General features: G+C 52.6%; 1 protein-coding gene across 1 annotated transcript; it reads right to left on the reverse strand.

Moving 5' to 3' along the window:
- Window positions 1-3,702: 3,702 nt before the first annotated feature.
- On the reverse strand, window positions 3,703-22,180 carry LOC119513867. Its single transcript, XM_037809314.1, has 6 exons — window positions 21,743-22,180; window positions 6,916-6,989; window positions 5,712-5,863; window positions 5,190-5,342; window positions 4,680-4,964; window positions 3,703-3,848 (listed from the first exon to the last, which is right to left on the reverse strand). The coding sequence occupies exons 1-6, from the start codon at window positions 21,922-21,924 to the stop codon at window positions 3,720-3,722; spliced, it is 975 nt and encodes a 324-aa protein (XP_037665242.1). The 5' UTR covers window positions 21,925-22,180; the 3' UTR covers window positions 3,703-3,719.
- Window positions 22,181-25,187: the final 3,007 nt, after the last annotated feature.

Consider the following 25,187-nt stretch of genomic DNA (forward strand, 5'->3'; position numbering starts at 1 on the left):
ATTTATAAGAGACCCAACACAAAAATAGACAAAACACATGAAAATGAAAGGATCAATTGTGCCAGATGTTCCTATTATGTACTGCTCTGTTAACAAAGCACCCCAAAATAGTGGTTTTAAAGAACAATTTTCTTATGCTCATGGAATCTGTGGGTAAAGCATTTGGAAGAAGGAACAGAGGGGAGGGGTCTTCTCAGCCATGATTCCTGGACCTCAGCAGGAATGATTCCATGGTGGGGGGCAGGAGGGTCCACTTCCAAGGTTGTTTCTTCACTCACATGTCTGGTGCCTGTGCCAAGATGGCCTAAGGATGAGCTTGGACTTGACCAGAGTCCCTGTATGTGGCCTTGCCAATGTGAAGGATGTAGGGTGATTGGACTTCTTGCTTTACAGCTCAGAGCACTAACAGTGAGTGTTCTGGCAAGCAAGGCAGAAGCTCCATGGCTGATCATGACCTAGCCTTAAAGTTCACACAGCATCACTGCTGCAATGCTCTGTGGGTCAAAGCAGTCACAAGCCTGTTTTGCTGGTTTGAATGTATTATGTCCCCCAGGAAAAGCCATATTCTTTGATGAAATCTTATGGGGGAAGATGTATTAATGTTGGTTAGATTGGAATCCATGGAGTGTTTCCATGGAGATGTGACCCACCCAACTGTGGGTGATGACTCTGATTAGATAATTCCCATGGAGGTGTGGCCCCGCCCATTCAGCATCGGCCTTGATTAGTTTGCTGGAGCACTATATAAGCTCAGACAGGAGGAGCGAGCTTGCTACAGCCAAGGGGGACACTTTGAAAAATGCACAGGAGCTGAGAGAGGAGCTGCAGCTTACAGAGACATTTTGGAGATGGCCTTTGAAAGCAGACTCTTGCTCCCAAGAAGCTTAGAGAGGACAAACGTCCCAAGAGCAACCAAAAGTGACATTTTGAGGAGAGCTGTGGGCTAGAGAGGAATGTCCTGGGAGAAAGCCATTTTGAAACACAACCTGGGAGCAAGCAGACACCAGCCACGTCCTTCCCAGCTAACAGAGGTTTTCCGGATGCCATTGGCCATACTCCAGTGAAGGTATGTTTTCCAACAATGTAAATAGGAGCATTATTCATAATAATCCAAAAGTGGAAACAACCCAAGTGTCCACCACAAATGAATTTTAAAACAAATAGGATATGCTTGCAGTCGGCAAGTCAGTTTGGTCCCCTGGCCTTAATATAACAGCTACCATGATGGGGAAGGCTGAGGGGAAGACTCTGACGCTGCCCCAAATCCAGCTGCTGGCCGAGAAGCACAGAGAAAACAGTGTCATGTCCCGGGGGTGGCAGAGGAGCGCCTGCCTGCATGAGCTAAACGGGGTAGTATGGTGGACCCCAACTACTGCTCGTGTAAGTCAACATCCTAGATTCCGTTCATGGTCCCGCCTTCCCCCCAGTCTTGGCAGGGAGGTCTTTCGGGTGCCCCTAATGGAGAGGAGCGCTCTTGGGGTGCAGATGCTTGGCCTGGGGTGTGGAGGGCGAGGCCGCCCAGCAGGTGCAGCAAGTCCAGGGGTGAGGGTGCTGGGGGTACGGGGAAACCAGGGCCACGTGTAGGGGCAGTGCCTGTCAGAGAAGGGGGGCTGGGGGACCCCAGAATGTGCATTCACGGGCCCCCAGCACCCGTGCCCCGAGATCTGCCATGCCCCAGATCCCCCAGACCCCCATGGGCTGCCATCGCAGCAGTAAAGCCCCCTCCCAACTTTGATTGTCAGAAAGAGGATCCATTCAGGCCCCAGAGGGAGTGAGGCTGTGGTGGAGAAAAAGGGGTTCGGGGCAGGCGGCAGAGGAGCCGGTGGGATGTTGTCGGGAGCAGACATCTCCCCGAGAGAGGACACATTCCAATATGGAATGAGAAACGGCAGGAGAGAACCCCAGGGAGCAAAAGAGCAGGAAGTATCTGTTGAACTCGGATATCCAGGGGAGATGGATACGTGTGAATCTCCACGGAAATACCCACACCTGTTGCGTACACCAGATGTGCACAGATGCACACACCTGCGCGCTTGTGCATGAGTATTGCATGGGTCTGCGCGTCCACGTGGAGGATCCCACACCTCCACCTGCTCTAAGCTACGACAGGGACACCCCAGGGCCTGACACATGTGGGGCCCGACCGTGGGCTCTGAAATCTTAGTGACAGGGACACCGCGGGGGTGGACAAATCCAAGTCTCCGTCACGAGGGAGCACGAGAGCCTGGAACATTTTCATAGGGAGACAATAAAAAAAATCTGTTAAACAAAAACAACTTACCAAAGCAGCTGGGCCTTCCCTAGGGGAGCCGACAGCTCAGAGGGGGACTCAGTAGGCAGAGCTGGGACAGTAGAGGACGGAATTGATGACTATTGACAGACAATAAATAATGAAGAGGACAGGTGGGAAGGCTCCTCCTTAAAGGGGATCCCAAGGCCCGTCTGGTGAACGGGGAGGACTCAGGTGGAGACCGTCCCTTCCGCCATCACCCAGCATAGACGGATGAGGCCAGACTCGCCCACAAGGGGGGACATCGGGGAACACAGGGGAAGGGTCTCTGAGGGGCCGGGTACGTGCCTGGTCTTCTCGTGTGTCCCCCGCAGTTCTCAGGAGGGGACGGGGTGGGGGCACCAATTACATATTGTAGAGTTGGGAGAACGTCCTCGGGGGTCATGAAGTTACCGTTCCCAGTGAGGGACAGATGGACATTGTGGTGCCTCCAATGGGAAACGCTGGGAAGACGCCGGATCGTGGAGTCTTCTGAGAATTACCCGAGTAAATGTAATTATGACCCGAGCAAACTATAGTTCGGATTGTTCTTTTTAAACCTGTATTCCTAGAAAAGCTGTGGAAATAGTTCAGAGTAAAACCAGCAAGAGATGCTCGGTAATTCAGTGTAGACCAGAAACGATCCCACAGGGAAAAAAGTACATTTTGAGTCATTTGACAAAATTACAATAGGGAGAGTAGGAGAGATAAAAACCATTGTCCCCATGTAAATACATGTCCTGATGTATGAGGATATCTCGATTCTTAGTAGAAACACACTGAGGGCCCAGGGGCAGATGCCAAAGTGGAAGGAACCACACCTTAATCGTTCAAAGAAAAAATTACAATGTGTGGGGACATTTGTGTGTATCTGTGTAAGTGGACATACATGGGTGTGTGTGTGTGTCTATTTGTCGTGTATATATCCAGAGAGAGAGACATAGAGAGAGAAAGTGAGAGAAGTAGAACGTGAGCGCAAATAATAAACACCCGTCCTGTCAGTAGAGGTGACGGGGTATCGAGTGCTCGAGTGTGTGCTGTAAGACCCTCATCCATGGAAACTTCACATTGAATTTTCACCCTGTGAAGGCAAACTTAGGCAACTGCCCCTAAAACTTCTCTAGATTTTGCGCAGAAGTGCTTTCCGTCTTTTCCCAAAAAAGGTTTTAAAAATAAAAATAAAAGGGGTACCAAGAAATGAATGAACAACTTATGTGAAAAAAGATTATGTGGAAAATCAATAGGAGTTTTGAACAACATTAAAGAGTAAATAACGAACAGCAGATCTGTAAGGTACAACTTTTAATGGATCCTATTTCCACAAAACAAAATAGAGAAAATCGTTTTATGATTCCCCACCCATCTCCCACCCCAAGCCCCCGAAAAGGCTGGTAAACAAAATAAGAGAGTATTTGTAAAATCCCTAAATATCCGCTTGTGAATAAATGTCCTAGAAACCAAGAAGAGGGCAGAGTCTCTCCTCCGTGATGAGGTTGAAACCTCTCGCTGCTCCGGGAACTTCGGGCCTGACGCTGGCGAAGGGCAGCAGTGACTTCCTGACGTGGACACGGGCGGAGGCCTGAGGGAGAGAAGCGGTCACCCAGCGCCCGGGGCCCAGGGCCTGAGGACCCGCCCAGGGGACACAGGAGGCCAGTGGGGAGCAGACCCCTGGCCCAGCTGCGAGTGGCGATGGCTCTGGGAGAAGCGGGGGCCTGAGCACATCCCCTCCAGGTCACTGGTGTATGAAGTGTGTCCCATGGACAGAGGAAGACACAGAGGGTCAGAGTGACGGGGTGACTTTGCTGAGGTCACCAGGGTCCAGGGCAGAGCCTGGGCCTTAAACCTCGGTCCTGCGAAGCGTAACACCCGCTAACCCAGCCCTGCACCCGCCCCAGGCCTGGCCGCTGGGTGAGCCACAAGCTCTGTGGGTGCTGGGAGCAGGCGGTGCTGCCCCTTCCTCCCCAGGGCCCAGAACAGACAAATAGGGGGCCTAGGACCCCTCTCCTGGGCCACCAGGGCCCAGATGGAAAGGGAGGTGCATAAGGCAGGATCCCTGAAGCTCAGTGGTGCTGGGCGCAGGGCCCCTTGGGTGCAGCAGTGTCCTCAGGTCTGGGCCGTGGTCATTAAAGGGGAGAATGACGGGAGGCTCGGGGGTCGCTGAGGGGCTCAGCGGGCAGGGGCACAGCAGAAAGGGCCCTGAGGACCTCCAGTTCCACGGTGGGGGCACCCCAAGGCGCCCGCTCCAGCCCCTGGGGGTGCAGGCCCCTGCTTTCCCGCAGGCTGAGGGCCGCCCTCCCCCAGCTCCAGGCCCCCTGGGGTCCCCTGGGCGAGGCCCGCTGGCCTCTGTTCTGGGGTGTGAGGGGCCCGAGCCGACGGGGGCCGTACCTCGATCCGGTCACACTCAACCCACCTGAGGCCGGGCCCTCACCGAGGTGACCCCGTCCTGGCGGAACTGCCCCCTCTGGACGGAGAACCTTCCGGGGCCGCAGCAGGGGAGCTGGAGGCAGGCCCGGAGGAGGAGAAGCCTCTGAAAGCGCCTGGGGCTCGGCGGGGGCTGAGCCAGGACCAGGCCCAGGGGCCAGAGGAAGGTGACGGCCCCCGGGAGACCGTGCGGCCCCGGGCCCAGCGGGGCGTTGTCCAGGGGACACGGAGCGGGGACGACGGGGCTGTCACCCTCAGCCTCCAGGTGTCTGATCTAAAACCAACAAACACCGAATCCACGTCAGACCCTCACTCAAACACACGGCCAGAGGTGTAACTTAGGGACGACCATATGGGAGGGACAGTCACCACATCTGGTTTGTCCCCACGGTCCCTGCTGTCCCCTCCGACCCAGAGTGACGCCCGAGCCCCCCCAGGGCTCACACACACACGGAAGGAAGCTCAGAAGGGTCACTGGTGTTCAGGTGCAAGGGCCCACCTTGAATTTGGGCTCCGCAGTCTCCTCAGGGTCCCTGCTCTGGACCCCAGTCTCCTCCTGGGGGTTCCCTTTGGGGTCAGCAGGAAAGAGCGTTGGAAGCTTGGGCTTGTGCGATGACCGCAGCAGCCAAGAGCCTCTGAGGGACAGACGGTTCTACGGGACAGGAGAGGGCAGGGGGCCTCGGGATCAGCCGCTGCCCTGGGTGAACCCAGGTGAGGTCACCATAAAAATGTCCCAAAGATCCAAACGTAAAATGAGCCAGTTGTCCCAGGAGTGTCCTGGGCGAGCCTCACCTCTGCCTGCAGCCCCCACGGTGCTGTCACAGGAGCAGGAGGACGTGTCACGCACGAGACGGCCCCTCCTGCCCTCACTGCCCGGGGAGGACGCTGGAGCCAACCCCAGCCCCCGGGTCGTGGCTCTTCACCAGCCCTTTCCCCCGGGGCCTCCATCTGGGGTCGGACAGCGTCACCTGCTCCCCACGTCACTCCCTCCGTGACCCTCCGAGGTCAGGACCGTCCTTACCTTGATCCACCTTCGGCCCCCGCCCTGCACCTGCGGAACCTTCCGGAAAGGACCCCCGAAGGGCTGGTTCTGATTCAGCCCACAATGGTGGCTCTGCTGAGGGTCCAGGCTGCAGCTGGGGAAGGTGGTTCCTCCACACGGGCCCCGCAGACCTGAGGAGACGGGGAGCAGGGGTGCTGCAGGGAGCTGGGGGAGGGGAGCCCCAGCCCAGGGGATGTGTCCACTCAGCGGACGACGGGCAGCCTGCGGTCTCCCAGGACCACGGACAGGGCCCCCCCATGACCCTCAGGACAGGGAAGAGGCCGGGGACGTCCCACGGGGCAGCGCACAGAAGCTTCCTGAACCCCACACACAGCCCAGGGTCCCCATCCCTTTCCTGCACCCACGTGGCTCCCGAGCAGACAGAGGGGACGGGTCTGCCGAGGGCCGTCCAGGTGCGCTGTCCCCCCTTGACTCTAAATCTCTGTCCAGGCCCAGCCACCATCCCACACTCAGTTGCCACCTTCCCTGAGCCTCCAGCTCCACGTCCCCCACCCGCTGCCCTTCCCTGGCTGCCAATGAGCTCGGTCCTCAACAGTGTCCCCAGACCTTCTGTTCTCACTCACTCACCCCTATAATTTCTAGGTGAGAAATGGGCCCTGGGCAGAGGGGGTTCCCGGGCCAGGAGCCTCTGACCCTCCAGCAGAGCTGAGGGGGGTGGGAGACAGCAGCCCCCTGCCCAGCCCTGCGGGGACCAGGAGGAGCCTGGGGTTCGAGCGGGGACGGGCCTGCCCGGCTCAGAGCTGGACGCAGAGCAGAGCTTCCTGAGGGGGGGTGGCTGAGCAGAACCTAAATGGGAAGTGGGCATTTGCCAGGTGATGCGAGTGTCTGGTGAGGGCCCCGGGGAGTGGGATTAGTGAGGGTCATGAAAACCAATCCCCATCTGCCTAACGCAGATAGGAAAGTGTGAAGTTCACATCCTTCAGCTGAGCATCGGAACAGGGACATATTTCCAGGACCAGAAGATATTAAAATAATTATAAAATACTTTCAATGCATCTGGTTTAGGGACAGACTTTCTGGCCGTGGAGGTGGACGCAGGGCTCCTGGTGCCCATCCAGGGCTCCTTAGCTCTTTGCGGAAGGTGAGCTCCTGCAGGGTCTGACCCCCGTCCAGGGACCCCCTGGGGCTGGGACCCCTCTGAGGGCTGGATGAGCCCCGTTACCTGGGCACGTGCTCCCCGACCCGCGCTCTGCTCCGATGCTGCCATTTAGCGCGGCCAGGGGCAGGTCACACGGCCTGGAGGGGAGGGAGGGGAGAGTTCCAGGTGAGGCCCCAGGCTGAGGGCACAGGGCAGCGGGGGCTTCCTGAGCCCCGGGAGCCCCTCCTGGTCCCTGTTCTCTGAGCCTGAGGAGCCAAGGGGTGCGCCATGCAGCCCAGATGACAGACACGTCCCTCCTGGGGGTCCCAGCTATGTTCAGGTGCTGGAAACGTGTAAATGTCCAGGTCCAGGTGTGTTTAGGAAGGGAGGAGCTCACAGGACTCCCTGAAATCTCAGCTGTGAGCCTGGCCGCCGGTCAGCCCCCCCAGGTCCTGTTCACCTAAGTGCACCCCAAGTCCTGAGAACCATGGGGAGTTTCTGCCTGTGGAGCTCCCCAATTCCCAGTGAGGTGGAGCTACTGTCCAAGGTGATGACACGAGGGAGGGTCTCCTCCATAAACCCTCTTTTGGGCCATTGACGTGCACCTTCTGCAGCAGGGAAGGCTCCGCCCACCAGGGTCCTCACCCCTGTGGACACTGAGAAACTACCTGTGATCCAATGACCCGATGGCCCCTGGGGTCACTGAGCTCCTACTTCAGAAACCCGTGGACCTCATGACGTTCACACTGTGTCATGAGCTCATCTCATGTGACCTGCAGGCCAAGCTTGGAAATCCTGAGCTTCCTTCTAATTGGTCCCGAGGAGGCAGTCACAGAGCCCCTGGGCCCAGCAGGTCCCCCCGGACCAGCCACCCTGGGCCAAGTCAACTCAGAGGTCCTTGTCCACTGAAAATGATTGTGGGCCATTTGTCCCTTGGAGGTGGGGGAAGCTGAGACCCCCTCCCGGATGTGTGTCTGTGTTCTCCTGGACCCCACAGTCACTCTATCCCCTAAATCCAGGAGGTTCCTTGAGGCCCTCCCAAGTGTACGCTGGGGCTCAGAGCTCAGGAAGAAAGATGTGGATTCTCAGAGTCTTCTGAGACCTTCCCCAGTGCATGGCCAGAACCACCCGTGACCTGAGAGAGGGGCACACTCACCCCCTCCATGTGCTCCCACTAACTGCCCACACGAGCAGCCAAGGATGGGTCAAAGCATGGAGCTGCCCCTGTCCCCCACCCTCTCCCACAGGCCTTTCCATGGGGCAGGGAGGGCTGGGCCTGTCCTCCCCACAGCCGTGGTCAGCTCTGGGTTAAGGAGAAGCCGGTCCTTGGAGGGATGCAGGGACCTCCCCACTTACAGGACTGAGGACCCGAGTCCCCCCCAAGGGCCACCGATGGCCCCTCCTGGGGCTGCAGGCAGAGTGTGGACGGGGACTCTTTAGTGTCCTCCCCCCGGGGGTGGTGACGTGGGAGATGCTGTCCAGACCCTGTGCGTGGGGAGAGAGGAGGTTTTGTACGAGGGACAGCGAGGGCTGCTCTGCCCAGTCGACACTCACGGTGAGAAGATCCATTTCTCCTGACTTTCCTTGTCCTCGTCACATGGGTCTGGGGGGCAGGGCTGTGGGAGAACCTGCTGCTGCCCGCCCGTCCTGGTGGTCCCGTCCGGAACCTTCTCCAGGTGCCTGTCCTCAGGGAGTCGTAACCACAACTTCCACATCTCCAGAGACTGGGCTGGGCCAGCCTTCCTGAGCGAAATCACCCTCCACCTAACTGCCCAGTCACCAGGCAGTGTCCTTTCAAAACAATGCCTGGTTGCCCTGACAACGGCTTGGTGAGGTCATCACCAGGAATCCCGACCTGATTGGTCGGAGCAGGGATGATGGTTCCCAAGGGTGGGGGCCCCCCCGGGCCCACAGGTGGGAGAGCTGGACTCGAACCCAGGACTCGTGTTCAGGAGAACCTTCCACCTGGGGTCCGGGGACTGCTCACGTGTGAACCCTCTGATTCTCAGATACCCCTCAGAGGATAGGGGTCAATGTCACCTCAGCCTGCTTTTTTTTTTTAATTGTATTTTTATTGTAGAATAGAACATATTCTACAATACATTGACATGATGACTTTCCAAGTGCAATTTAACAAGTAGTTAGAAAACAAATTTCAAAGAATATTATGGGTCACAGTTCCACAATTTCAGTGTTTTCCCTCATTGTGAAATATAACGTATATGCAAAAAGGTAATAATTTTCAACCTCAGATTTAACAAGTAGTTATGTAGGAAATTTCCAAAAATGTTATGAGTTACAGTACTGTAATTTCAGTTATTTCCTTATTGTGAAGTATAACATATGTACAAAAATGTAAGAACTTTCAAATTACAATTTAACAAGTAGCAATAGAGCAAATTTCAAATTCAAAAAATGCTATACGTTACAGTTTCACCATTTCAGCTCTTTCCTTCTAGCTATTCTAATACCCTGGCAAGTAAGAAAAGGAAAATTGTATAGAGATTCAGTGTTCATAATCCTGTGTTAAAGTCCATCTTGTCTATTGGTGCCCCTTCGTCCAGCTTAATCACGTTCCCTAACTTGTCTGTGTTGAAAAGGGGTGTTGACATTGTGGGAAAAGGGGATGCATCTGGTTGATGTTCTTGAAGAGGCTGTTGCCTCTAGGTTTTGGGACTTAGCTGGCAAAGGATTTCTCTGGAGGATTTGAGTTTGTGAAGAGTAAACATAGTGAGTGAAATTTTTGTAGTCTCATGTAGGAACCCCTGTAGGGTTTTCGGGACTCCTGTGGACTTGGGCTTATCATACTGTGGTCATTTAGTGTCTCTAGCTAAAGATTGCATAGGAGTAACCTCCAGGACAGCCTGTCGACTCTCTGAATTCTCTTAGCCACTGTATCCTTATTTTATTGCCTTTCTTTTCCCCCTTTTGGTCAAAAAGGCATTCTCGATCCCCCAATGCCAGGGTCAGGCTCATTCCCGGAATCTGTGTCCCACTTTGTCAGGGAGTCTCACTCACTTGGGGGGTCCTGTCCCACTTTGGGGAGAGGGTGATGAATTTATTTGCAGAGTTGGGCTTAGAGAGAGAAAGTCCACATTTAAAAAGCAACAAAAGAGGGTCTCTGGAGGTGACTCCTAGGCATAATTATAGGTGGGTTTAGCCTCCACTTTACACCCATAAATTTCACCCAAGCAAGCCTCAAGATTGAGGGCTTGACTTATAAAGTAGGGGGTTCCTAAGTTCACATGGCATGTGTTATTCCCACGATAATCCATCCATATCTCACATTGGCATCACTTAGTTGTACAACCCTCATCCCTCTCCATTTTAGCAATTCTCATGGTCCAAAGCATCCCATTGCTCTTTTCAGCCCTTATTTGTTTCTAGTATCTGTGTGGTACAAGTATGGTAATTCCTATTAATTATAGTCCTTAGTGTGCAATAGGTAGATTTTTCCCATATATCTTTCTGTTGTCAACTCTCTGTGCCAGTGTCATACCTTAGAAGTATATCATGCAGGCTCCATATTTGTAGTGCTGATCTGTGGGAAACATGCCTTTAAACAACCCCTTTCAATCTCATTCACCTTCAGTGCCGCTTTGATACTTATAATCGTCACCCCTATTCACTCCCATACTTTTGAATTCATCATCATTAACATATCTGAACATATTAGATTATCATTCCCCCTTCAATAGCTTCTGTATGTCACTAGGTCCCCAATATTCTACATTATAAGACATTGATTTTACATTGTTCAGGGAGTTCATATTACTGGTATGTTCTGGTTTGCTAATGCTGCCATTATGCAAAATAACAGAAATGGATTGGCTTTTATAAAGGGGTTTATTTGGTTACAAGTTTACAGTCCTAAGGCCACAAAAGTGTCCAAATGGTCGATGGCATCCAGAACACCTCTGTTAGCTGGGAAGGCACGTGGCTGAGACCAAGTAACTGATCTGGCGAAGGGCAACTTTGGGAAAGACCCTGGGGTGTGGGCAGAGGTGGGTCCCGAGTTTCTCATCAGTGCTGCACCCAGTGACCCCCTCCATCAGTGGGTGGGGGCTGGGGGGTCACTGTCCTCTCGAGCCCCCTGAGATCCCTGCCTTATGGTTACCCCGATAATGCTTTGCATGGATGCCATGTCTGTCCCCTGCACTGCGCTCTGGGGTCCGGAGGGATGGCAACCAGGTCTGATTTGTCCACCAGAGTCCCCTCTCACTCTGGCCTTCAGTGACCCCAGGACACTGCCGACACTTAACAGCCCTGTGGATCAGGGCCCAGGCCCTCCTGGAACTGGATCGCCAGGGGGGCCACCTCGTGTCCCTGAAGCGCCTCTGGTGGGTTTTCTGCGACGTCCCCTGAAGGGCAGGCCTGTGCGACTGCTGCAGCCCCTAGAACTGTCTAGGGAACGGGGGCCTATGGAGTATGAGGGCGGCAGTTGTCCTCCAGCTGAGCACTGCCCAGCTGCCAGGACACAATTCCATAAAAATAGCCCAGGACATCCAGGATTCTATTTAAAGAAAAAGTCCAAAAGCCGAGGCCTAACATGAGTCAGTTGTGGGCACATCGGGTCTGAGTGTGTCAAGGTCAGTAGCAGGAAAGAACGTGTGACGCCACCCCACGATGTGCGTGAACTCGACACGAGACGTGCCCTTTGTGCCCACATGTCAGAGGGTGGTGCTGGAGCTCAGGGGGGAGCAAAGTCCCAGGGGACACACTTCCTCCCACCCCAGGCCCTGGGTCGTGGCACTTCCCCAGCTCCTACCCCTCGTGGCCTCCAACTGGGGTTGGACACTGTGTCACCTGCTCTCCCGGTCATTCCCTCCCTGGCCCTCCAAAGCCCCCAGGCCGGGACCCCCTTTGCCCTGATCCCTAGCACCAGGCGTGCAGCGTGTGCCCACAGGGGCCCCAGGCAGGGAACCACCGTACAGCTGGGCCCATGGATGAGGTGGCTCTGGTCCACCCCAGGGTGCCCCAGATGCCTGTCTCAACTGGGATGGCAGGTACCAGCCAATGAGGGAGCCCTGCTGTGGGGACAGACATGGGAGGTCAGCCAGGGGGAGAGGGGACTCCGGGAATCAGCCCCAGCACCCCGGGGTCCAGAGAGGGTTTGGATGGTCACCGACTCCACAGAGGTGATCCGAAGGGTAACTCGGGTCCTCTGCTCCCCATGATGGGTCACCCCTGCCTTGCGCCTCAAGGACAGATTCTCTGTGGGCTTCCTCGGTCATGTCCCGTCAGCTCTGACTGTCCTGGGAAGTGACTGTGGACCCTTCCCAGCGTCACCATCACAATCTTCATGGCAGTCAAGACAGGGACCCTGTGACCCGAGGACGGAGACAGAGCCTCAGCTGCGGGCTCCGGAGGCGAATATGTGAACAGTGTCCGCAGAGGGCACGCGAGGGCCTGCCTGGGTAGGAGGCCACGAGGGGCTGCGGGATTTGGCCCCTGCCCTGTGTCACCGGTGACCTCTTTTCTGAGGAATCTAAAAATGAGGACGCCGACTCCTTCTCCCTGTGCTGCCCCTGTAGACCACCTGAGGCTTTCTGTCCTGGTGATGAAGAACCAGTTACTCCTTCTGATATATTTAACAGAACTTGTACCCCAAAATACTCAAGTACAATTTCCAAATGATAGAAAGTGGAAAGGCCTTACTATAATAACTGGGACGGATGGTTCATATCTTTCAAGTCCTATAGTAAAAATGTAGAAGCGAAGGGGCCCAAGCCAGAAGGGAGAGAGTGAGAAACAGTCTCGCCAAGCCTGGGAGAAGCTGTGAATATCCTCAGGAAAGCAGCAAGCCCTTGTCAACCTTCTCAGATAGAGATAACATGCAACCATCTTGTCCTCTGTGTAAAAACAAAACAGAAGGGGGCTGTGGCTGTTACTTCAATCACAGATAAAAGTCATAAGTGACGTAACAAGGCTGAATACAGTTTTGATCAAACATATGCTTATCAACATGCTATAATGGCTGGACTAATTATAGAATGAAATAAGAAAACTATTCTAAGAAGTTAGATATAATCCATAGCAATCTCTTTTCTATTTTTAAAGTAAAAGTTGCATTATAGTACTCTTACAGAAGTCATGGCTTAATTAGTAGAAATATTTTCAGTGGAGTTTTGCAAATGTTCAAGGCTAAGTTTGAATCTCTAATAATTCTATGAATACCCTCCTTTTTTTTTTTTTTGACTCACCTGTGGTTCACCACCTATCCATCACCCATGGGTCAAACAAAAACAGAATAGGATTGAATTGAATGCATCCTATATTAAAGGCTCTATAAAGACTCTGTAACAGGCTGGAGGGGTCTTCTGATCTCATATCCAACTAATTCTAGAAGGGACAGAGGCCCCCATGCTTGGTAATGGGTCAACTTATTTTCACATTGTAAACTTGTTCCTTTAACCTTAAGTTCTCCTTCAGTAAAAATGTGTGGAATTAGAATTCTTGTCTCGGGTGCTCTTTATTTTAAACTATCGTCGGTCCTATACTCTCATCGGAGTGGGAGGTTGCTAGAATGAAGCCCAAACCCACTGAATCACGACCTGAACAGGCTCCCGCCTCTTCTAACGGAGATCACAGCTTTGAGGTGTAAAGCGACAAACCTGTGACAACTGGTGCCCAATGTGGGGCTCGAGATAAGAATAATCTTGATTTTATATTTCGTATCTTGGTTAATTTATCCCTAGGACTTGCAGCACAGTCTAAGGTGATGGCTCAACCTGGAAATTGAGATGTTGCTGGATTACGAGAGTCAGCAGGGCTGTCGGGAGCCGGGACTCCGGGGCGTCAGGATGTCCTTACTCGGAGAGCTGATGCGGGGCCGCGGGGAGCAGCAGCAGGTTCCCCGGGATGCACGTTGCTCTTCAGGGTGGACACCCCCAGCCGCAGAGCGCGGCCGCCCATCTGCCCGCCGGGGAAGCCCAGCGAGCGGCTCCAGCCGCAAAGCCCTTTCCCAGCCGGGAGGGGAGAGGGGGCCAGTGGCCCCGCACCCCGGAAACTCGTGCAGACCTTTCCTCCGCCTTGGGCTGCCGCAGCGGCAGGGAGCGGAGAGGAGGGTCGTGCGCCCGGCTTTGCTCGCGCGGGTTGCGGAACTTGGGGAGCGCGGGCGGCGGCTGAGCGGCCCCCACCACCTTGCAGCGGAGGAGGAGACCATCGTCGGAGTCGGGGCGGCCGAGACCCATCGCCGGCGGCCGCTGCCCCCGGGCAGCGAGGTCGCCTGCAGGATCCAAGGCAGCTCCGCGCCGGACGGGCGCCCGGTGAGCGGCTCGCTGGGCACAAGGCGGTGCGCGCCGAGCAGACAAGTAGGAAAGAGCGCAGGCGGCACCCGCACCCCGCGCCCCCGGAGCCAGCTAGAGGGGAGCCGAGGGGAGACAGCCGGCGGGCGCGCGCTCTTAGGGAAACTTTCCTTGCCAAAGGCCGGGGAGGCGCGGGTGTTCCCGGCTCAGCCACACGCTGTTGCAACCCCAAAACGTTTGCGCACAGCCCCTGCTAAATGATAAGATACAGGTACTCCCAAAATACGAATTAACTTCGTATAGGACAGCTATTAAAAAATCCTAATTTCCAGAAGACACATTCTGCTGGTGCAGGAATAGTGAAAGGCAAATCTGACCCTGATTTTTCCGTTACCAAACAATGGAGGTTTCCCTTAGGGGATACTGCGCAATATACTGAAAGAAGTGCCCTAGAATTTGCTGTCAAAGAAGCTATGATGGACAAAGGGACAATTTTAATAGTTACAGACAGCATGTATTTAGTTAAAAGCGTTAATGAAGAATTGGATATGTGGATGTCCAATGGCTTTGTTAATAATAAGAAAAAACCTCTGCAACATATAAGTAAATGGCAAGTTATTGCTAATTGTAAGCAAAATAAGCCCAGTACCCATGTGGTACACGAGCCAGGGCACCGGGGAAACAAGGCACTTCTATTCATGGGGAAGGCAACCTCTTAGCAGACCAGTTGGCTGTACAAGGAAGTCACATGGTGGGAATGGCTAGAAAATTACCAAGCCTGGACAAGGAGCTGGAACAAATCTTGGAACCAAAGTGTCCTAACCCTAAGGGGTATCCTGTAAAATTTATGTATTTTTTGGAAAATGGCAATGCTATTATTGAATGAGATGAAGGGAAAAGGATGATTCCTCCAGTTATAAAGAGAGGAAAATTGGTCCACCAGGCCCACAATACATCTGGGACAATTCATGGAGGATGGGAAGCCACCTTAAACAAAAATAAATAAATACTGGTGGCCTAATATGATTAAACAGTCAGGTCTGTTATAGCCAATTGTGAGGAATGCCGAGTAACTAATGCTTCCTCTCAAATTCCTACTCCTCCAAAAACAATTATTCAACCTGACAAAACTTTTGAAAAAGTTTTATATGGATTGTATTGTTCATTTTTCCTTCATCTCATGATTAGGAACATATTCTGAAGCAGCTCGGATCTTCTAATACCTTAGCAGAGCTGGCTTTCTCTTAGTCCAATCTTAGCAGTCTGCTCTTTATGCTTAGTTTCCAGAAAAACATCACCCAGACTTCTCGGTTTTGCCTACAGGAAAAAGAGAACAGAAGAGCATCAAGAACACCCTGTGGCCCAGGGAATCAGTGACTTCCTCCTCAGAAGACAAAAGCTTGACATTCCTGAGTGGTCAGTTAAGGAAAGAGTCATGAAGACCTTGCACGCAGGAGCTTGCACGTCAGTCTCCAAATCTAACCACTGAAGCTGGAACACGACGTGCTCGAGCCCACCCGGGACTGAGGATCTGCCGTGCCCTCCTCGCCAGCAGCCATCATCACTGACCTGAGCAGAACGGGTCATGTGGGGTTACTTGGGGTTTTTTGATCCTACCCCCTTTCCTTTACCCACAAAAACCTCAACTGTCATCCTCTCTTCAAACTGGTTTGGGGATGATTCCTGCAGTTCCTTGACATCAAATTCCCTTCTGAGAGATGTTTGTCCTTTGAAGCACTGGACAGGGAGGGCCCTGCCATTGGAAGGAGCCAGGCTTGTGGTGTTGGGTCAGTCCCCTCTCCGGGGCTGGTGCCCCACCTGGAGTTAGGATGAGCCCGTGTCCCGTGCAGATGCCCCGGAGTCCGGGTCTGAACAGACGCTGCCGCTGATCCCAGCCAGGAGCCGGTCACATGTCCTGGGGGTGAGGCACGGGGGGTGAGGGGGGCCCAGGTGAGACCAAGGGGCAGCAGGAGTGTTTCTGGTCCACGGAGACCTCACCAGGGCCCCCATTCTGTGAGCCTGGAAGGTTACGGGGTCAGTACTGCAGCCGGGGTGGCAGGCGTTTTCCCTCCCAGGGGAGGCTGCAGCCCCCGGACAGAGGACCCTGGCGGGGGCTGTGGGACACATCTGTTTACGACCTGGCCAGGGTGGTGCCCCATTGGCCAGGGTGGTGCCCCATTCTTCCAGCCGAGCTCCATCCACCCCCCAAACAACAGTACTAATGAAATGCAAGTATCCACTCTGACCCGGGAACACGCCCGCATTTAACAGCAGGTTGGGTGCATTACTCATTTCGGTTGGAGAAAACACTTCATAGGAAATAGTGGGAAATCCCAGGAAGAGGGTGTTAAAAAAGACTTCTTCTATAAGATGTGGGAGAGTTTGGGGGAACGTTTCAGGAAACTCCTCTTCCTTAAATTTTCAGCAGGAATTTACAGAGAAAGCTGGAGAACTGGGAGCGAAAAGAAGTGCAGCACCAGGCTGCCCGCCCACGGATCCCATGGAGACATCTGGCACCCGGTCAGACTCCCAGAAGCTTTGGGAGCTGCTTTGGATGGCTTCCAGGTCCTGGTGGAAAGCCCATTGGCATGCACGTGCACACGCGCTTGGGAGCTATGGAGGTAATTCATACAATATGGTTAATGGGACTTCCTTTCTTCCTTCCTGTCGTAGCTCTTGGTATGTTAGCACATGGCTCACGTGGAGCAGAGGTTCTCCATCGTGAGGAGGACAGGGCCTCCCTGAAGGAAGTCTGGGATCTAGATGCATCCCTGAGAGGAGTGTTCGGTGCATACGTCCAACCATGGAGAGAGCTCAACGTTTCTCCAGAGTGTTTCTTAACAACCTACCGCAAGGTGCAGGCCCTCTGCCCGCTGCCTGTGCTCAGGAGCAGCCCTGGCCATCCCTGCAGCCACCTGGGGCTCCTGCCTCAGCCGGATCCTCCTCCCCTGATCCTCCTCACAGGCTCACTCACAGTTTACTTCCCATGACACCCTGTGGTGGTGACGTGCGCCCACCCCACCCTCGGGGCGTGTGTGGCCCACGGGGCAGGGCCCTGCATGCTGAGCCCCTCCGGACCCCGACCCTCACGGGGCACCACAGACGGGAGCGGTCAGCAGAATCAGGCGTGAACCCACCCGACGGCAACATGCCGGTTCCCGAGGCGCCTGCGCCCGCCGGCCCTCAGCGCGCTGCTGGTGGGGGTTTGATGACTGAGTTCAGCGCGCAGCCTAAGGACGCGAGTCCCACCTTCACTCCCCTCTCACGGAGCAGCTGGCCAGGCTGCCCCCAGCCCGGGTGCCGGGGTCCCGATTGATGGCAGGTGGGTGCTGGAGCAGAGCCCAAGTTTTCCAGCTGAGGGATCTGATGGGGGGGGGCATGAGAACGTTGCAAACTGTAAAGCCCTGTGCACTGGTCACTGGTCGGCGCCGCCAGCAGCCTGTCGCTGGGCCACCTGCCTTCCGCCCTCAGACCCCCTTTGGATCCCAGACGTCTGCCCGAGACCCTCACAGTGGGGAAGACAACCCGCCCGGGCTCGGTGCAGCTGCGTGTTCCTGCGTGCACATGCCGAGCTGCGGCCGGACGGACACGGGGACTGCGGGGAGCGGAGGCGGCGTCTACACTGCAGGGACCTGGATATGGGCTCGCGGGCACCGGGACGCCGCTTCGTACCTGCAGCGTTAGGGCCCCGTGGGTAAATGTCGGGGGACACGGCGCCCTGCGAAGCTGCTGCTTGTATTGGATTTGAAACACCAGTCACCTCTCCCCTCTGTACCTGCTCTCGGGGGGACTCCAGCTGGTTTACATGCTTATTGTATTTTCAGCATATTCTCATTTGATTCTGTACAATCAGCCTGTAGAAGAGCTATTTGTATCATGTAAAACTCAACATATTTGCTTTGCAGATAGTTTGAAAACAAAACAAAAAAACACACGTAATCTCACCACCCTGAATCTTTTGCTGTTTTTCATGAATATGTTCACATCCACACACCTTACATAGGACTCACCAAAACGTATACATGTCTCTATTCTTAGATATTTATATTGTAAGTTGTTTTTTGTTTTGTTTTGTTTATATTTTAGTTTTTAAAATTAGATTGCTGCATACTGGTGCTAAGTATCTTCCTTCAGGAATCGGGTATTTCACCAGGAGTGAATTAGTTCATTCTTAAAAGAAAAATCACCCTGTGAGAGGAATGAAGAGTGAAGCTGCTTGGCATGCACTGCCACGGGCTTCCCGGAAAGGCCAGCCCGGGTTCTTCCTCCAGCTGAGTGAGCCAGGCCCCTCTCACACCAGTGACACCGGAACCACCGCCAGGCCTCCGACGTGACAGTCAGAACACAGGAACACTAGGCTTTAATGTGCACTTCTTTCATTAGCAAGGAGGATATATGTTCACAGCTTTATTGGGCAGTTTTATTTTCTCCACCAACTATATATTTGGGCTTCATTGTTCTTCCATTTGATTCTTTATGTGTTCTTTATGAAGAGAGTCCCTACCTTAATAGCAAAAACAAAGAAACAAAAAACCAGCAGTGTAGCATGCCTAGGAACAGTAACAAGAAATACGCGGGCAATACATAACAAATGACTTTATTCACTATTTACTTTTCTTGGTCAAACACGTCTAATGTTTTGTTTCTTTATTTCTGATTTTTCCTTTGAAATGATTCCAGGTGCACAGGCAGTACAGAGAGCCCCAGCCCTTCACCGTTTCCTCCAGAGGTTAAGTTTTACATGGTCATGGTATATCCAGTACAGGAATACAGCGTGGGTACAATGTGTGTGCATCGTTCTCTTGTTTTGTCGGATACACAGATTCATATAACCAGCACCTGCAACCAGAACTACTCACGTGCATCACAGTTCGTGAGCGTCTCCCTCATGCCACCTCCTTAGGGTCACACCCCTGCCCCCATCCTACCACCCCCGACTCCTGGCAACCACTCATCTCTTCTCCATCTCTATAATGTGTAATTTGGGGACTGTTACATAAATGTAATTCTACCTTTTAAGATTGCCTTTTTCACCTCGCCTAACGCCCTGAAGATCCATCCAAGGTGATCCATGTATCAATAGTTTGTTTCTTTTTATTGCTGACTGGTGTTCCATGGCAGAGATGTACCACAGCTGATTGAACCAGTCAACTATCAAGGGGCATTTTAGTTGTTCACAGTTTGTGGCTATTATAAATAAAGCTGTTATTAACAATCAAGCACAGATTTATTTTTCCTCTAAAAATCACTTCTAGAGAACAGATTGAATGCATCTCCGTAACTGACATGGTAATTCAAATACATAGCTGACCAGCAGTTTTTTTTTTCTCTTGACCCAGCTGTCGGCCTTGCTCCTTGTGCCCCAACCAGCTCTGTCCACCACCTTGACCACTCTGAAACTAATTTAAGATGTGGGACTACAAAGAAAAACAACATGGACTGCATAATTTTAAAAATTAAAAAAAAGAAAAGGAAAAAGGCAACATCAGTTCCTAGCTATTCCAAGTATCAACCTCAGGCCCGACCCCGGCCTCCCCTCTTTTACCAGATGGCCTACGGACACCTTCCCACTCCTGTGAAACTCAACCAGCCCCTGGCTTCCTCGGAGTTGACTTCGACTCTCTCTCCCTTAATACGGTACCTCTGAATAAAGTCATCCTTGCCTGTTACATACTGCCCAGTGCAATTTTTTTTTTTTTTTCACAGCACATGCTCACCTAGATCCTGTATATTCATTCTTCAGGGAGATTCTGTCCTTTTCCTCATCACATACATATAGATAACTCATCATCTGAGTGAAAAAAACCCAACATACTTAAGCTCTCATGACCAAAAGGAGAGCCCAGGCATCAGATTGAAAAGTTACACCAATTGGCAAAAAATGTGAACTGACTGCGGTTAAAAACAACAACAACAACAAAAAAGACAAAACAATGACCTCTCTGCACAGTAATCTGGACACTATCCTAAAACTCCTCTTTCTAGAAAGGGAACAAAAATGTAGAGGGTTGAATGGGGAAGTTCAATTTAATAATTGCTGTGTTCCCGTGGAATCCTGAGGCTGAGAGCCTGAGGTTGGCAGTCTGATTTTTACCACCCACCTCTGCCCACCTTCCTTCCCCCAATTCTCTAGCCCTTCTTTGTAAAATCCTGCTGGTCAGAATCCCCCGTGCTTTGGGTATGGGCAAATATCCCATGGTTCTTTCCCAACTGGGGCTTTAGCCTTGCTCTAGACTTTCCTCCTAGATAAGATGCATTAACATACTGTGCCGGTTTGAATGTATTACATCCCCAAAACTCCATTATCTTTGATGTAATCTTGTGTGGGCTGAGGTACCAGTGTTGATTAGATTGTAATTCTTTGAGTGTTTCCATAGAGATGCGCCCCACCCAGCTGTGGGTGATGACTCTGATTGGATAATTTCCATGGAGGTGTTACCCCGCCCATTCAGGGTGGGTCTAAATTAAATCACTGGAGCCATATAAATGAGCTGACAAACAGAAGGAACTCAGTGCAGCTGAGAGTGACATTTTAAAGAGGAGCTACACACAAGAGGGACGCTTTGAAGAATGCACAGAAGCTGAAAGGGTAGCTGCAGATGAGAGACAGTTTGAAGATGGCCATTGAAAGCAGACTCTTGCTCCAGAGAAGCTAAGACAGGACAAATGCCTCAAGAGCAACTGAGAGTGACATTTTTGAGGAACTGCAGCCTAGAGAGGAATGTCCTGCGAGAAAGCCATTTTGAACCCAGAACTTTGGAGCAGACGCCAGCCATGTGCCTTCCCAGCTAACAGAGGTTTTCCGGACACCATTGGCCATCCTCCAGTGAAGGTACCCGACTGCTGATGTGTTACCTTGGACACTCTATGGCCTTAAGACTGTAACTGTGTAACCAAATAAACCCCCTTTTATAAAAGCTGATCCATCTCTGGTGTTATGCATTCCGACAGCATTAGCAAACTAGAACATGATATCCACTCTTGGAATTACCCCGCTTCCGACAGCAACCAGACCATGGTCAGATCCCTCTTCCTTACTCTCTCCACCCAAATCACCTGACTTAAGCCTAAATCCTATCTCAAAAGTCTTTCCTAACAACATGTTATTGAAATGATTCCACGGTTCACAATAATGCGCATTCTCAGTGCAATGAGCAATGAAACCAACTCATGTTCATAAACAGCCGGGTCCTGGTTTTTGTGGCAGAGGCGCATTGCCAGTGTCCATGAACACAAAGAGAACACTGTGGGGGACCACCCGTTTTGCCCGGAATACACCTCACCAGAAGAAGTCACTTCCGAGCCCGACATGAGGGTTGAGGGTGCAACTTGGCCAGCTTAAAAGCAGGCGTGTTCGTGGCAGAGGTAAAGGCCTCCGCCAGGAGCACGGCTAGAACAAGCAGGAGTGCGCGGCGCAGGGAGGGCGCCGGGGAGAGCTCCTCGCTGGGACTGCCGAGGGGAGGAAGCCAGAGCAAGCGCTGCACCCGCAGGGCCCCTCCATCCCGCAGGCCCAGCGCCTCTCAGCCAAGGCGCCCCACGCGGAGAGACCTTTCCGGGGCACCTGACCGGTGCCGGAACCACTCCACACCACAGCGTCCACACGGTGACCCAGGTCAGAAGCCGCGGAACGCGCTGGGGCCGTGCCTCTCCACCAGGGTACAGACCTGCACTTCGACGACCGCCCGGGAGGCAGGGGGGGCCCAGCACCGCCGGCCTCGACCCCGAGGGCTCCGGGGCTCCCCGGGCAGCGGGGACAACAGAGAGGCGGGAGGCTCAGCTCCCGAGGCCGCATCCCGCTGTCCGCAGCGCAGTCTCTTCTGGCGAGTTTGACCCGGAGACGCTCCATCGCGGCGCTCAGGGGTTAACACGCGGGCTGGAGGCCGCCGCGGCCGCGCAGAGTCGGGGGCCACCGGGCTGCCGAGGTTCCCCCGGGCGTCCGCTGGACAGGCCGGGCCGGGAAAGGGGCTGCGCACGGGGCGAAGGGCCGGGCCTGGCGCTGCCTCGGCTCCAGGCGAGACGGCGGCCTCCGGGCTCCGCCAAGCTCCCCCGCGGTCGTCGGCGTCCCCGCGACGCCCCGTCCCGCCTCGGGAACCGCGGCCCGGAGCCCTACGCAGACGCCTCCCCACGCGCACGCGCGGCCTTTCCATCTGACCAATCAGCGCTCAGCGCCCCGGCAGGGGAACTAATCGATCGACCCTGCTCGTCATTCAAGGCCAAGGAAGTAGAGCGTCGATGAAAAGTCAGCTTGTGGAGAGCGCCTGGTGTAACCTTGGGGAGCACGTCCTGCAACTGCAGAGAAGTCGCCACAAGATCGGCTTCCACGGCGTGGAGATGGTCCGCGAGCATTTCTCATCCATGAAGAATATACTTTCTATATCTGCCTCTTCCCATCCCAAGATGTGTCCTGCCTAAGTCCCTCTGTGGGTCTGCACCGCCGCTGTCACATGAGTGGGTCGCTGAGAGGGGCTGTGAGGCTCTTCCTACAGGAGAGAATCCGCAACACTTAAAAATAGAAGAGCCACAAAAAGACTGGTCCACGCGGATTTCGTGGAATTGTGTCTATCCTGCCAAAAGGGTCTGCAACTTTACATTTGGCTTTGCAAGCTGAGAAGACTGAGCCACACTCTGAACCACAAGCTGGGGTACGGGCTGTCAGAGAGTATGGAGGCAAAGAGGAGAGCAAAATGATCCATAAAAGACAGAAATGAGGTCAGATCATAGAGGGCAAGGCTGGTCAGGTTTCATTATTAGAATCATAATAATCTGCAGGTAGGTTACAGGTGTTTGAATAGCCCACTGCATTATCAGAAACCCTCAGATCCACTGAGCTGGGACAGAACAGTGTCTTCAACAACTGGGGCTGGGAGAACAGGATATCCATAACGAAAAGAATGAAAGAGGACTCCTACCTCACACCAATTATAAAAATCAACTCAAGGTGGATCAAAGACATCAGTATAAGAGGCAGCACAATAAAACTCTTAGAAGATGATATAGGGAAACGTCTCCAAGACAAAGTATTAGGAAGTAGCTTCTTAGACCTTACACCCAAAGCACAAGCAATGAATGAAAAAAATAGATAGATGGGAACTCCTCAAAATCAAAAGCTTCTGTGCCTCAAACGACTTTGTCAAAAAGATAAAGAGGGAGCAAAATCAATGGGAGAAAATATTTGTAAACCACATATCTGATAAGAGACTGATATCTTGCATATATAAGGAAATCCCACAACTCAACAGCAGTAGTACAGACAGCACAATTATAAAACGAGTAAAAGATATGAAAAGGCATTTTTTTCTGAAGAGGAAATACAAATGGCTAAAAAAAACATGAAAAAATGTTCATCTTCACTAGCTATTAGGGAAACACAAATCAAAACCACAATGAGAAATCATCTCACACCAATAAGTATGACTGCCATTAAACAAACAGGAAATAATAAATGCTGTAGAGGAGATGGAGAAATTGGAACTCTTTTTTATTCATTGCTGCTTGGAATGTAAACTGGTACAGCCGCTCTAGAAGACAGTTGGTGGTTTCTCAGAAAAGTGGGTATCAAATTACCCTACAATCTGACAATTCCACTTCTCGGTATATAACCAGAAGCTCTGAAAGCAGTGACACGAACAGACATTTGTACACCGATGTTCATAGCGGCATTGTTCATAATCGCCAAGAGATGAAAATACTACAAGTGACCTTCAAAAGATGTGTGGATAAACAAAATGTGGTGTATAATATGATGGAATACTATGCAGCAGTAAGAAGGAACAAGGTCCTGAAACATATGGCAGTGTGGATGAACCTTGAAAATATAATGCTGAGTGAAAGAAGTCAGATTCAAAAGGAGAGATATTATATGTTACCACTTCTATGAACTCCCTGAACAATGTAAAATCAATGTCTTATAATGTAGAATATTGGGGACCTAGTGATAGACAAAAGCTAGTGAAGGGGGAAGGATGTAATATATTCAGATTGTTAGTGAGGTTAAACTCAAAGGTATGGGAATAGATGGGGTGATAATTGTTTGTTAATGGGATTATAAGTATCAGAGCTACATTGAAGGTGGATAGGATTGACAGCAGTTGTTTAAAGGCATGTTTCCCATAGATCAGCAACACAAATATAGACAGGTGCTCGCATGATACACTTCTAAGGTATGACACTGGTACAGGGAATTCATAACAGAGTGGTATATGGGAAAAATCAACCTATTTCAGACAAGGAAATATAATTAATAGGAATAAATAACAACTACCACACAGGTACTAGGGAAAAATAATTAAGGACTGAACAGAACCATGAGGTGTTTGAGGTCATGAGAATTGTTTAAAACGGAGAGAGATGAGGATTGTACAACTAAGTTGCGGTCGCAGTTGATTCGTCTGGGGGGGGGGGGTGGCGGCCGGTTGCTAAATCCTAGGCTCTCAGGATTGCTCCGAGGGTACCGGCGGCGGGGGCTCTTTCCCGGAGGCGAGGGTGAGGCGGGGGACTTGGCCAGGTCCCCGGCGGTGGCGTGCAAGGTGTGGAGGGCGGCGAGAAGGGAAAGACAAGACACTCTTCCTCCAGTAGGGGTAGAACAAAAGGACAAAAGGCCTTTATTCAGGGGTGAGCACAGGTTATATAGGCTGGCATAGAGGGCGGGGGTTGTTACAAGCCAATGCTGAGGGGATAAAGGCTAGGATTGGTTCTGAGAGGGTGCGGAGGTTAGGATTGGTTCTAAGAGGGCACGGAGGTTGTTTGAAAAGGGGCGGGAGTTGCTCTGGCAACGGTGTCTGGCAACAATGTATGCGCACTGGTGGTGATGGGAGTTGCACTGGCAACTGGGAGTGTCCGGGCAAGATAAGGGGGTGGGGAAAAGGCGGTTCCCTCCGGCAAGCCTCCCCTAACGGTGGTATTTTGGGTGAGGAAATGGGGCCTGCCTCCGGCCTCACTTTCCCAGGCCTGGGGGGCTGTGGAGGGCGCTGTCGCCCGTGCCCACCACCCTCCCCAGGGGTGGATCCGGTCCCCTGGCCCAGGCCCGCCAAGCTGAAGCACGTAATCAGTGTCCCGCATTTCCCCCTTCTTTTCAAATTGAAGGAAGAAGCTTACCGGAGAGGTCCGCTA

This window comes from Choloepus didactylus, chromosome 18 (genome assembly GCF_015220235.1).
Source record: "Choloepus didactylus isolate mChoDid1 chromosome 18, mChoDid1.pri, whole genome shotgun sequence".
Classification (NCBI taxonomy): domain Eukaryota; kingdom Metazoa; phylum Chordata; class Mammalia; order Pilosa; family Megalonychidae; genus Choloepus; species Choloepus didactylus.

Coding starts and splice junctions, on each gene's coding strand:
- LOC119513867 (XM_037809314.1), bottom strand. CDS start 21,924: ATGGAGCGTCTCCGGGTCAAACTCGCCAGAAGAGACTGCGCTGCGGAC. Junction 5,864..6,915: donor GTCGGGGAGCACGTGCCCAG/GTAACGGGGCTC, acceptor CCGTCTCCTCAG/GTCTGCGGGGCCCGTGTGGA. Junction 5,343..5,711: donor GGGGCCGAAGGTGGATCAAG/GTAAGGACGGTC, acceptor CCTGTCCCGTAG/AACCGTCTGTCCCTCAGAGG.